At 28.4% G+C, this 14,544-nt stretch overlaps 2 protein-coding genes across 2 annotated transcripts in view; one reads left to right on the top strand and one right to left on the bottom strand.

Moving 5' to 3' along the window:
* LOC136985064 (uncharacterized) overlaps positions 1-7,827 on the bottom strand; it is a 24,015-nt gene extending 16,188 nt beyond the window's left edge. The window contains exon 1 of the mRNA XM_067282265.1: positions 7,697-7,827. The gene's annotated coding sequence lies outside the window, so the exon portion shown is untranslated. The remainder of the gene's footprint in view (positions 1-7,696) is intronic.
* The window catches only part of LOC136985082 (uncharacterized), a 23,520-nt gene extending 8,976 nt beyond the window's left edge, over positions 1-14,544 (top strand). Inside the window, exon 2 of the mRNA XM_067282286.1 lies at positions 14,360-14,544. Coding sequence (XP_067138387.1) covers positions 14,360-14,544 — 185 coding nt within the window. The remainder of the gene's footprint in view (positions 1-14,359) is intronic.

The following is a 14,544-nucleotide window of genomic DNA, read 5'->3' as shown; positions in this document are numbered from 1 at the left end:
TATTTTCGTTTTGGCTTTTTCTGCTTTGTAAGCGCTAGAAGGGTCTTTTCTCATAACCATTGTGTAATGTTCTTGAATATTTCTATTTTAAACTATTTTAATATAGTGAGTTTGTTTTGATGTGTTTGTGTTTAATTAGTCCGATTATCATAATTGAAAAGCATAAGGTCAATTTCACGCCATATATAAATTGTGTATGCTCCACTTTATCCTTCCAATTGGATGAAATGAATCATTTGCAAATATATTTTGAAATGTCAATATCATCACTTCCAATGGACTTAGGTATTTGAGAATTACGGTATATTCTTTCAATCAATGCAGTTAATTTAATTTTCTCTGTTACAGCTTTCTTTACAATAAATGATTTTGCTAAAACTGTTCCAATTCATCGCCACTTACCCTAATAAACAAATAACAAAAATTTACATGTTTTAACAAAAAATAATATTTTCTATATATTATATATATACAGTAGAGCATCGATTATCCGACTTAATTGGGGACTGGGATCGGTCGGATAACTGAAAAGTCGGATAACCGAAAAGCATAAAAAAATACATTATTAGTATAGTGTATTAGGTCTGGTTTAAATACTAGCCTCTCTTTCATGGTCGAGCCAGTGCTGCCAGCTAAAACAAGCAAACATTTAACAAAAATAATATTAAAGTAGCCAAGACATAACCAAATATTGTAGCGCCACATCACTAGCGGACATTTGAATTTGCCGACTAGAACGCGGTTGGTTAACCGATAAGTCGGTTAATCGGAAGGTCGGATAATCGATGCTCTATATATATATAACATATATTGTAAATAAACCTACGTTATATTAATTATTAAACCTAACTATATAGTTAGGTTAATATATATAATTTATAATTTAATAATTGATAGCCAAAAAGAAAATCACTGATGGCAAAATAAATATAAACAGAAATGTCAATATTTATTTTGTGATAAAACGTATTAAATATATATATAATTAATTACGTTTAATTTATATATAACTGGTAAACTTAATTAGTTAAATCAATGTTTAATTTATTACATTAATTAAAGTTTAATAAATAAATAATTATTGATATTTCTGAGAAATAGAACAATGTATAGAGTAACAATAAAAATTTAGGTATAAAACTATATATATACGAGTAATTAAATATAAAATTATATTAGCATATAGACTATTTTTAACTGCCTTTTTGTTATATAAAAGCTTTAATAAATTATTTTAATAATTTTAAATTTAATACAAATTCTATCAATTTGTATTAAATTAATAAAATTTGTAAATTGCATTTTCAAAAAATATAAGATTATAGAATTTAATTTTTATGTTATTATCGCTTATTGAATTTTTGCAAATTTGCACATATCTTTAATTGGGCTACAATTTGAAAAAACAGTAGACATAAATTCCCACTGTCGTACGTCGGTCTGACTAACTTTCCTTAATCTCGAGAAAGGTGTTAGATAGATGAAAGTCGAAACCACATATTAAAATATTAGGGGCAGGAAGTCTGGGTTAGCTACATTCGAACTTCCGGTTTAGACCAGAAGTCACGTAATTTCAATTCAAAAATTTTTCGCAGAATGAAGTAACATAGATGACCGGCATGACTCCGTTGTTATTAGGAAAAGTATTATTTACAGGGGCAAGACACTACAAATTTGAGATGGAGAGCATATATTTTAAATTAAATAAATTATTTTTATTTAATTTGTTTTAATAAATTTGTATTTAATAATTGATTTTTTTCTTTCGTGGATAATGGCAAACGATGGCTGAAATCGATTGGGTTCATTATAAAATAATTGGAAAAAATCTCTTTCGATCATAAGAAAATCTTTTGATTTTATTAAAGTATTGTTTTAAATAGTAGATTTCGATTCCTTAATGATACATTCTATATATATATAGAATATACAGAGGTGTATACAGGAATATACAAGGGCTATAGTTGAATATATATATTACAATATGTAAAGCGTGGAAATATCTGTCTGCTACCAAAATAGAATAACATTATTTTCGCATGTTTTACTTAGAGTTTAATTAGAACTTCCGTGTTATCATTCAGGTTCCTATAGAAACCTTGTTTATCTATAACAAGAAATAATTATCAACATTCCGTCAGTATCATTACCATTAACGCCATTTTTGTTATTTATAAAATTAGATTCGATAATTCTTGATCGAATTTTTAAAATATTAGGCATTAAATATAATGATAACACATAAAAACAATACAAAAAATCTAATTTGACATCAAATTAACAGTTTTTATATAACTTTTGTCGACTTATGAACGTTAATAAGTGCTATAAAAAATACATAGTGTGAAAATATAACGTTGTTAGGATATATACCATATTCATAAATATAAAATTATTTACAGACTTTTTTAAATAATTTAAGTCCCTTATATTCATAAATATAAAGAACTGTAAATTTTAATAAATTCTGGTACGAGTTTTGTTGCTAGGTCGAAAGATCACGCACTATTGAAAAATTTATTCTGCATTATTTACTTTAAGAAAAACCAATATATTTAATTATAAATTCCTTTATTTACTTTAATTACTCGTGGCATTCGGATAGAATTTTTTTGTATATATATATATATTCGTTTGTGGACAAGATAACTGTAACTGAAGCCTACAAGTTACAAGACAAAAAGAGCATAGTTTCCTGCATCCCAAAAATATACAAAATATACAAAATTTTAAATCGATAAATAGTTTCATTTATGTAATAATTTCGAAGTTATGCATTACTAATGAAATAATTTGCATAATTTTAAATTCTTTATATTCTATAAAATAAAAGGTTGATAAATTTTAGTGAATAATGCCAAAAATTTTATGATTTTATGAATTTTTTATACTTCGATCATGTAATAATTCTCAAAAAGCAAACTCAAAGTATATTTAAGCTTACTTTCGTTCTTTTTACTAATTATATATTGTATATAAATACGCCTATTTGACACAAAATAATTTTAATTTTAGTGTTTTATATACAATTATTAAAAGTTTAATTGGGTTGCCATTTGAAAAATTGTACACCTGTAAGGTTAGATGAAAGTCAAGACAGGATATGGAAAGCTTAGGGCATATGGTCCCGATTAACTATATCCAAACTTCCGGTCTGGACCAGAAGTCACGTGACTTTAATTCAAAAATTTCTCCAGAACAGAGGTACATAGATGACAAGCATGACTCAGTTGTTATGAGGAAAAGTATGATATACAGGGGCAAGACACTACTAATTTAAGATCAAAAGCATATATGATTAAAAATTTTTTCTCATTATATTAAAGTAAAGAAAGTAAAATAAAAAACATTGTATAGGGTCTTATTTTTGGGATGCAGGAAACTATGCTCTTTTTGTCCCCTCCGGAGTCCATGATTTTAGTACGTGAACGATTATTGTTTAACTTCTAATTCTAACTCTTAATACTTAGTTGTGAATATGGATTTCACAGAAAAATCTATCGAGGTCAGGTTTTATATTCATAACAATATAATCGAGGCTTAAAATTTTTTATTTTAAAAATGTATAATTTATAACTTATTATCCAATAATAAAATTAATGAATAATTTGGTTAATGTTACTTATGGTTTCAAAATGGCGGCTCGTCTCTGATTCCAGCAAATAGAAGAAAGGGAACAGTGGGGACACACGTTCTAACCTAACCTAACCTATTCTAATAAATTACCATAATTATTATCAACAAAATTATCAGAATAGGTTAGGTTAGATTAGAACGTGCGTCCCCACTGTTTCTTTTCTTCTGTTTACAGGAATCAGAGACGATCCGCCATTTTGGAACCATAGGTAACATTAACCAATAATTTTATATTAAATTTTTAAGAATAAAAAGAAATATGCGTTCGATTAACTCAAACTGTAAATAATAATAACTTCAAATTAGATCTTTCGTTATTCTGTTGAAATCATTATAATTTTTATTCAGTGATTATTTAAAATTTTCTAATTGAAAAATAAACTTTCAGATAAGTAATAATATAAAATTGTAATCAAGAATTCTATATCATAATTATATTTTACAAATAAATTAGGTTATCGATGTAGTAGGAAACAGTTTAATGCAGGTAGAAAAGTACACCAAATGACAAATAATCACGCTAAATATTAATTATTTAAAATATTTAAATTCAAACAACAAATATATCCTAATTTTCAGAAATTTTATCGTAAACGATAATCAAATATTTAAATATAAACCTTTTTCCTAAAAAAAATAATCAATTGAAATATATTTTTTGATAGCGGAATAGCCATTTTGATTTTTAAAAACTAATATATATAATTCACGGAACTGAACGATTCTGAATTACATACAAGAAAAAATTTAAATTATCGTTGAACTGAATTTTTAGAAATAGATCAATAAAACACAATTTATCTTATTGTTATAATTATTTATATTATAATAGGGAATAAATTGTGTCTTATGACATAACAAATAAGCATATAAAACTTTCCAAATTTTTAGAATAATCATCGATTCTAAATATTACCATTTCTTCATTTTATTCAATTTTATGAGGATAGATATAGAGTAATACTCTATTATTAGTCAGGAAACGGGAGCGAAGCCGTGACTGATAAGAATAGACGGATAATGGAATTCCTCCTACCAACACAGAAAATTTATTTACAAGCCACAATTAATACACAATCTTATACGAACAGTACTGTACTGTTTATTTGCTGTACAGTGCTGAAATTGAGGCATGTTTACAGTAAAATTCAGTAAAATAAAGTCCAATATGTGCTGTACATCATTACGGCAATAGCTAGAAATAAAAAATAAAAAAAATTACAGTAACTCTAACTCCTCTAACTCTAACGGTTAAAAAGTGACGGATAATCGAGTTTTTACCGTATATTAAGATTGCTACTCGAACTTTAATTAATTAAAATTACTATTTTATTTTTGTATTAACAAATATATGATAAATAAATATCTTATATTTAAAAAAATATGTAAATAACTAATTCTATACATTAAAAAATAAATTGAATTTCAATCGTGCTAGGAAACAAAATAGAATAAATATGATAAAAAATACAATAAATACTGACATAGTAGTTAAATAAAGAAATTTATTCCGTTTTAAATACAAAAGAATAATTTTATCACAGATAGTAGCGTGATAAAATAGCATTATTAAAACTTTTATCCCGTTATGAAAGTCCGATATTTCCGTCATATGCTTTATATTCGTTCGCACTTACTATAAAATTTCTCTTTGTAATACCTTTAATTTGTCGCGCTTAACTTTTCAATTAGAAATTGTGGATGAACTTAACAATAGAATTTCTTTTTTATGTATTTAATTAATTTAGTTAGAGGATTAAATTGATATATAATTAATTGTAATAATTAGACATACTTGTCAATATTACATCCTCTCCCTTCCCGTTTTGATAAGTTACGACGGAGGATCAAACATCTCTATTGGAATATTTCATTCTCAGAAAAATATTCAATGGTTTTTATTGGAAAAAATGCCAATAGTAGATAAAAACAGAACTTTTTTTTTTAAGTCACGTTTGGCCTACCACTATTCACCTGGCAGATGTCGAGTAAAGTGAAGGTGAAACCTACTTCATCTCATTCGTGACGTAATACATGATCTAAGGAATATACTTTTCGATCATGTACTCAATCCTATCTACTTATTGATTAAGAGATTCTAAATTTAATATTATTCTGGCAAAATTACGAATGATACAAAAAGAATTGTAAAGTTTAGATAGATATATGCATAACAGGAGTTACGTTACACTTTATATGTCACAGAAATGTCTAAAGTAGTTTAAAGTATAACGATTAATTAATTAAGTCCGTAATGGATGTGATTTTAATAATTCTCCGTATATACTAAGACATTAAAGATAATTTACGTTAGAATAATGTGGAGTTAAAGATAAATGCGTACATATTTTTTAAAGCTTAAAAATTATTTTTGTCTATCGCGTGATATTTTAACTTCATCAATATTGAACTTGATAAACCCTGTACAAGCGTTACAATAGATTCAATTTTAAATAGAAAAAATTCAAATTTTAATTCTACTTAATTCTGTCTTTTCATTATTCTCCAAAATGTTTTATTTGCACGCAATCTCTTTGCATTTATTAAATTCATTAAATACTTGTCGCTGTTTTGTATATATTATCAATTACAGTACACCATCATTAAACATTCTGTTTTATTGTTAGAAATTTAATTTAAAATAATCTGAATGCCTGAAATTATTTAGTGGAAGCATTAACATTTTCTATTATAACTAGCGTGTTTTTAATACTCTTTTAATACTCTTATTGTACGCACACGGGTTTTTAAACATTAAATTTCGGAATTATAAGAATATATATTTCTAAAATTTTACGTATTTTAATCTTGTTAGATGAATACATATACACGCAAAACTCTCGAAAGTATATATATATTTTAATCAATCTATAAAGACATTTAGAATAATCTGCAGCAGCAGTCTGCGTTTCGAATTCACATTAACGATAAAGCTAACAGAAAAACAGGAAGATATATTCCTTACACGCAAGTAGGCTCAAAACAGGTTGTATTACATTGATTGAACATAGAAAATCCCAAGAGATTCTCACCGGTTAATCTCCATTTATTCCAATGGTGTTTAATGCTCTTAAATTCATCTTAATTCCAATATAAGGCCTATTAACTGTACTATAAAAATTCGACTTTTTTTTTTTTTTAATCAGTAAAATTGCCACGATTAAAACGAATCGTGGTACAATTCCGTTTAAACCTTATGTATTTATTATTTATAATTTCGTGCAAATCCTTATGATATAAATAAATTATCAATTCATTACTTTAAAATATTTCTGACGTTTAAAAAAAAGGTCAGACCTTAGCTAGAAAGATCAAAATCTGAAGTTTTCAATATAAATAACATAAAAATGCACTTTTGTTTAACTTTGCATTTTGTATTCATTTACGTCGTGTGTTGATTACTATTATTTTTTTATGTTCAATTATATAATTTGTGTAATAAATCACATATATTTTAAAAAGTAAATTCTATTGAACCATGCATGTGAAATTCCTTTAAAAATAAAGTGAAAAAACGTGTTTATGAACTTAATTCCGCATTTTGTTCGCATGCAATCTGTTTCCGATTTTTTACTTGTCAGCAAAAACGAAAAAAATTTGATATACGATTAATCAAACGTACGCTAATGTCGAGTACCTCCAACCAATTCAATATTAGTGTATTTACATATCAATACCTTATAAACATATAAAGAAAAAAACTTTTCCACGTCAAAAAATATAGGATTATACATTTTACAAACCCTCCCGAGCAACTGCTAACAAAGAACTCGATATACACTAATAGGCAACTTTTTTTTAAATGGATATAACTATAATTGGACGAGACTTAATGAACTTGTTAACTCATTAAAATTAGTTACGCTAATAATAAACTATTTTAAAATATGAGCCTACACTATTAACCGCTACATTTAAACGGTTTGCTTCATAAATATCTAACAGCAGCGACTAACTACATGTGAAAATTTAAGCAGAACCAGCAAAAGTGCTTAAGAAGTTAATAAATTTTATTTGAACGCATTAATTTAATTTTTAAGATGTAAATTAAATCAATTACCTTTCCGTAGGATAATTGTCAGTAGACATATTTCCTGAACCAGTCCAGTTTGTCCATATAAGCATTCCCTTTGGTTACCGTGGTGATAGCGTATGGGTGGGGCATGTGCAATTGCGACTCTTTGCTTATTGTATAGGCTGCACTGTTCTGATAGAATAACTTTCCGTTACTTGAAGAAGTTATACATCATCTATTTTATGGCCTGTAATTAATTTAAATTGATTTCGAAGATTTACAGGCTACTTCCACTGTATCTAAATCCAATTTAGAATATAGTTTAGCACGTATAAATATCTTAACAAAGTCTGTCAGTTTATTAAAATCGTATCTCGAAGATTGTTATGAAAATTTATGTGGTTATTGCCTCTTATCTTCGATCGCACTTTGTAATTAAGAACAGTCTATTTTCCTGTCCTAAACAGTTGCTGGGTCTCATGAACCGGATAGATGTATAACTTGTTATTACAGTAGAAAGTTTGTTTTAATTTGATTTTCGTATGTTTTTATTTTATAATAAATAATTAACGATATACAAATGATAAATTTAAACACTACACTATCTAAAATAAGTGTTAATTGATAAGTCTATCGGACTTTATTGGGCTGAAATTTGAAAAAATTATAAAACCTATAAATTCTAACTGTCGTCCGTTTGTATGTCTGTCTTTCCTTAATCTCGATAATGGTATCAGATTGATAAAAATCGAGATAGGATATGGATAGCTTAGGGGTATAAGGACCTTCTGGTCTGAATCAAAAGTTATGTAATTTTAATTCAAAAATTTTACACTGAAAGGTGTTAGATGACCGGAACGACTCTATTGTTAAAGGAAAAGTATGATGTACAGAGGCAAGACAGTACTAATTTGAAATGGAGAGCATATATTTTAATTGAAATAAACTAAAAATATGATTAAAAGTTGCAGCCCAGTATTGTGACGATGTCATAATAAATAATTACTTGTTAATAATAGAAATAATGTTTTATTTGTGTTTTAAAATTAATATTGCGTAGCAGTTGTAGGAATTTACAATTTAATTTTTTTTTTTTTTTTTTAAAGTTAACAAGATGAATTTTAACAAGTCAGATGAAGTTAACAAGATGAAGTTAACAAGTCAGAATTTTAATAATAATTTCTTTACATTTTAAAGTTGTAGCTTTGTCTTGTATGTAAATAACAGTTAGATTATCTGTCTCCTCTACAACTTTCGACAAATAATTAAAAAAAAAAAAATTAAGTATGTATGAGTATAATTTTATTGATTGTGAAAGTTAAAAAAATCAAAAAATTTAATTAGAAATTCTGTCAATTTATTTCACTAACTTTTTAGATTAAATTCGATAAAACAGCTTCATATTAAAATTCTTATTTTATTTAATACGTTGCATTATTATTATGTTATGCTTCATATTTAATATTCATATTTTATTTTATGTATGTCATAATTAAAAAATGTTACATTTAAAACATTCTAGCGACACATTTTAAGCTAACAAGGAATAAATTTTGAATTTTATTTCGTTTAATCGTATTATTAACGTTGGTAACATGCTATAAGTTTAAGTTTAAACGATTAGTTTTTCAACTTCTATGTATTATTACACGTTTCACCAACTCGTTTATATGTTATAATATATAAAAAAATAACTCACATTTAAAATTTATTAACCATTAATTACTAAAAGTGATATTTGTTCAAGTTTATTTTTAATTTTATTCTTGAATATTCTATTAAATAAAAAAAAACGAACGTTTGTAATTTTTACTTTTTAGTTTCTAACCATTTCTACAAAAAAAATTTTATAAAAATATTATGAAATGTGATTAAATATGTGATTAAATGTGATTATGAAATGTGATTTATGACAATAGCCGCAGTGTGTACTTATACGAGGATTTAGAAAGAGATTATAGAGAAAATCTAAGTCTACGTTACAAAAGTACCATTTTCCACCTTTAATTACATGGTTCGAAAAGTAATAAGTATAAATCATCAGATTATATAAAATTATTATTATTATTATGTATAAAAGAAAGAAAAATAAAATAGATTTTTGGGATAAAATTAATATTTTTTACTTATTTACATTATCCAAAATTTACATCAATTAGGAACATAATAATAAAGTTTTGTATTGAAAAAATATATTGATTGATCTTTGCACTTATTGATATTTTTAAAATTCAATACACTGTAGATTATTTAAAATAATGACAGTTTTTGAGCAGTACAGATTAATCAAATTGTTAAATCACATAATAATAAATTTTAAGAAATTGACATCGTGACAAATAATATATTAAAGAGATAATATACAGGGTGATTCAAAACAGACTCTTCAAGTGATGTAATTGTACACCTGTTTGAATTAAACGATAACATCATTCTTCATGTAAATATATTTTTTTTCATGTTTGGTATTATAGATCAAAATGAAAAATTTATTAGGAGATTCAAAAACATTTCATAAATTTCATTAAAAGAAGGTTTCCGAATGAAATTCAAGTTTCCTACCAGTTTACCAGTGCAGCCATGTAATCCGCTTGATCCACTTGATGATTTCAAGGTACCCTCATCGAATGTTTAGAAAGTATCAAATTTTATAAATCATAAAAAAGAAAATACTTGATAGATTTCAAAATTTTGAATATGTAGTTAAAATCGGGACCCAAATGCTGTTATGAAAAGTCTTAACACCTAAATAAAAACCACTTTCCCATAGAAAGCTCTCCTGAGAGGCACCTCTTTAAAAAATCGTCCATGTGTTGAGTTGCTTTATTCCATTAACCGAACCGAATTTTTTAAATCAGGTTTTATCAGATTAATTAATTAACTAACTACGCAAATAGAGTCGGTAATTAAGTACTTTTAATTTGGATATTAAAAAACACAGATCTTTTCTCTTTCGCCTGTTCTGTGGATCAATTTTATAGTGCAGAATAAAATACAAATTATACTTTTGTAACATGGTTTTTCGAAAATAAAACTTTTACAATATAATAATATTATCGCATTGTTTTAAAATTTGTTTATTTTTTCGATTTAAAATATGAAAATAAGCATATAAGATGCGTGTCCAGCACTAAGAATGAATTGTTATTTATTGATTATGCTGATTAACAATAAACATATTAAATACAACTTTTATCTTTTAAATGGAGGTATTCGTACGCTATTTTGAAGAAATCTTCAAAAATCCAAGAGATGATCAAGTAATCGATATCTAAAATCAGTACTGAAATCATTTGTTAACTCATCAGATTTATGAAAACATCTCTATAAGTGTATTCGTTTTATTAATTTATATGCATTGTTTTATACTAATTTGGCGTCGTTTTTGCACTTTATCATTAATAAATACGAGAATAATGTCAAATTGACGTAAAAATGGGCACTACGCTGACAGAATGAATGCACCTTTATCTGCAATGAAGAACCGAACTTGAAATTTGCGAAGGATTATTGATTACATTTTCATGTTTATTTGTTGTGTTTTTTGTAATATTAAATAGAAATCATTGTTATTTTTCTACACCATATTTTTTCGATTTTATTGTTGCTATTATTTTATATTTTGATTTTAAACAAAGTTTAATTTGAATTTTACCTTTGTTTTTGAGTTAATTGTAGAAGACAGCCCAACATATGGGCGATCAGCCAAGAGGAAGATGCTTCTTGTCCGACGGAGAAGTTTAATGGGAAACTGGCCCATATTTAGATATTCATTATACATTCTAGTGAGCCAATTTTACAGTGAAAAATTTGGATTTATAAGTTAAATGCATACAATTTATAATTAACAGACTCTCAGCATAACTATTGATGGTATTGGCATTTGAAAAATACCAATATCATCAATAGTTATGCTGATAATAGTTTTCAATTTAATTTTCTATTTTTTCGTTTTTTTTTTGAAAACGTATAATAGCAGAAATTTCTTTCCAAAAACACAAAAGATTTTTTCCCATTTGTTTTTAAATGTGAGATTTTAGCCGGAAATGGTAATGAACTATTAATAAATCTGCTAAACATTTGAATATTTCCTATCAGAGCTAGAAAAATATTTTAAAAAGTATCTCATATAAAAGCACCAAAGTTCATTATTCGCAAAATCTAGTACCAAACACTCATGCGCTCATATAGAAGCGCTTTAACTGAGTAAAATTAATTTCCATAATTATGCTTTCATAGTTCTGCATTATTTCCATACTTTATTGCCACGTACACAATCAAGAACAATGGCCACTGTTGTCACATGTCGGCCTATATGTACTGTACGTTCACTGGAAACAACGTGATTGATGTGATAAACATAATTTTTGGGCTGCAATTTTCAAATTACAAACCAATACATTCCCACTGTTGTCCTTACGTCTGTCTATCCTTCATTAATCTCGAGAACAGAGTTAGGTAACTGAAAATTAAGATTATATAAGAAAGATGAGGAGCCAGAGAACCCAATTAACTATATACGAACTTTTGGTATGGATCTGAGTCACAGGATTTCAATTCAAAATTTTCTCCAGTAGGGAGTTAGATGACTGCAATGACTTGATTGCTGTCAGAAGTATGATGTACTGTACAGTACAGGGGCAAGACACTACTAAAATGCAGATCAGATATGGAAAGCTTGGGGGTCGGAGACACCGATTAACTATATAGAAACTTCCGGTCTAAACCATAAGTGACATGATTTTTAAAATTAAAAGACGATTAAAAATTGCAGCCCTGTATTTTGACGATGTTTTTTGACACAATAAATTAATTGCTCGTTTGATATTAGGTTTGATTTGAAACAGTTTCAGTCGTAAGTCAGGCTCAACTTTATGTCTATATTTAGTCTTAAGAGCTATCAATTCAGAAAAACTGTCTCTCAAAGGTAAGAGGTTACAAAAGGCGTCAGAATTTTTAGAGTAAACTAAGCCAATTCAGGATATTTTTTCACCAACTCAGCCCAAAACTGTAACAGACTTACCTTGATAAAATGACTTTTTAGGTTACTGTCTTACTATCTGATGAAATATCAAGTAGTTGTTCCTGCTGGATAATTGACAGTTCGGAACAGGCGTATCAGAATGAAATGGATTCCGGTCCATGAGTATGGAACAAAGGATAATTCAGTAAAAACTCAAGCAGTTGCTGGGCAAGCATTCTCAAATGTTGTATTACATCAGCCTTCAAATCAATAGTCGTGTCTATGCTGGGCATAAAACTGTGTATTGTTGGGAAGCACTCAAATTTTACTTTCTCTGCATAATTCGTCTAGAAATTCAACTTCTTTATCATTGCTTCAATTTTGTCACGTGCATTGAATACTGTGCTAGAACTGCCCTAAAGATCTAAATTTGATTCATTAAGACGAGAAAAAGCATCTGCCAAATACGCGACCCTTTGATCCCAGTTGAGTCTAGAAACCAATTTCCCAACTCAAAAGGATACTCCGAAAAGAAAAACTTAAATTCATTATTCAGGTTCATTATACGAGTAGGGAAAGATGGTGGGTGCAAGATGGAGCCATGGGGTAAGACGGAGACGTCTATTTATTCGTGGTTAACGTGCTTTCATCTAGCTGTTATTTGTGGAACTAAATGTCAACCTCAAAAGGAATCATGGGACGAGAGAACGTCCAAATCTCTCTCTTTGTTTGGAACTAAGACAGTTTTTTTTATGTTTTAGCAATACTTCATCTAATTTTACGCCTGCTACAAAGTAAGGCCGCGACTCCACTAGCCGTAAAAGGGCCGTAAAACCCCTCGCCGTAAAAGCTTTTAATCACTTGACCATGATATTTTACGCCTGAGCAGGTCGTAAAACCAACGTAAAAGCGAGTTGAGCAGTGTTCAACTTTCGAAGCGAATACGACCGTAAAATGGTACCATCCAACAATCAGAAGTCAGTGAAATCTAGGTCATCGTGACACGGTGCGAAAATGGCGGAAAACGAGCTTTTGTGTATGTTCTCTCGTGGCTACTCTAGAAGATCTGAAAGATTGATCGAAAACATCCGAAAGTATTCATGTATCTACGACAAGAGGTATCCCGATTATAATAATGGATGCCTAAAACACGCGATATGAACGGCCAAAGGCAAGGAGTATATAATAAAAAAGCTAAGCTTATAAGTGCAGTATATTATCTTAATAATATAATAATAAAAGTCAATATATGAAAGTAAAGATATTACTTTCACTACATTTGTAATTATAGTACAGAGAAAAACTCGTAGAATCTAATCATTGTCTTTATATCGATATATCACGTATACACCGTAATAGTACTGTCGCCGTAAAAAGCTTCGCTAGCCGGACCTCCACCGCAATCCGAGCGCAAACGCAAATAGGTCACGTGATTAAAGGCTTTTACGGCGACGGGTTTTACGGCTGTTTTACGGCTAGTGGAGTCGCGGCCTAAGTAGCATTGTGAACTATTAGGCCGCGACTCCACTAGCCGTAAAACCCTTCACCGTAAAAGCTTTTAATCACGTGACCATGATATTTTACGACCTGCTCAGGCGTAAAGGCTTTTACGGTGAGGGGTTTTACGGCCCTTTTACGGCTAGTGGAGTCGCGGCCTTACATTACCTTTTAGATGACGATATTATGGTAACGTTTAAGTCTTGTAATTGTTCAGTTTTGAAATAAAGTTGATTTGTTTTTGCAAGTCAGTATGAAAAGTGCACGATGGGCAAGATGGGGTACCCCGCCTTGCCCCAGGTTGACCATGAATATGGCTAATGAATCCAGAAGTATTTTCGGAGGCAGACTTTATTGTTGCAGAGATGACAAACAGGCCCCTTCAGCAGCAGGACACACCAGAATGCCCGTTTTGGGACAACCAAAACCATGA

This window comes from Centruroides vittatus, unplaced genomic scaffold (genome assembly GCF_030686945.1).
Source record: "Centruroides vittatus isolate TY-2023 unplaced genomic scaffold, ASM3068694v2 contig_950, whole genome shotgun sequence".
Lineage (NCBI taxonomy): Eukaryota > Metazoa > Arthropoda > Arachnida > Scorpiones > Buthidae > Centruroides > Centruroides vittatus.
The sequence above is the reverse complement of the archived record's forward strand: the minus strand, read 5'-3'. Positions and strand labels throughout refer to the sequence as shown.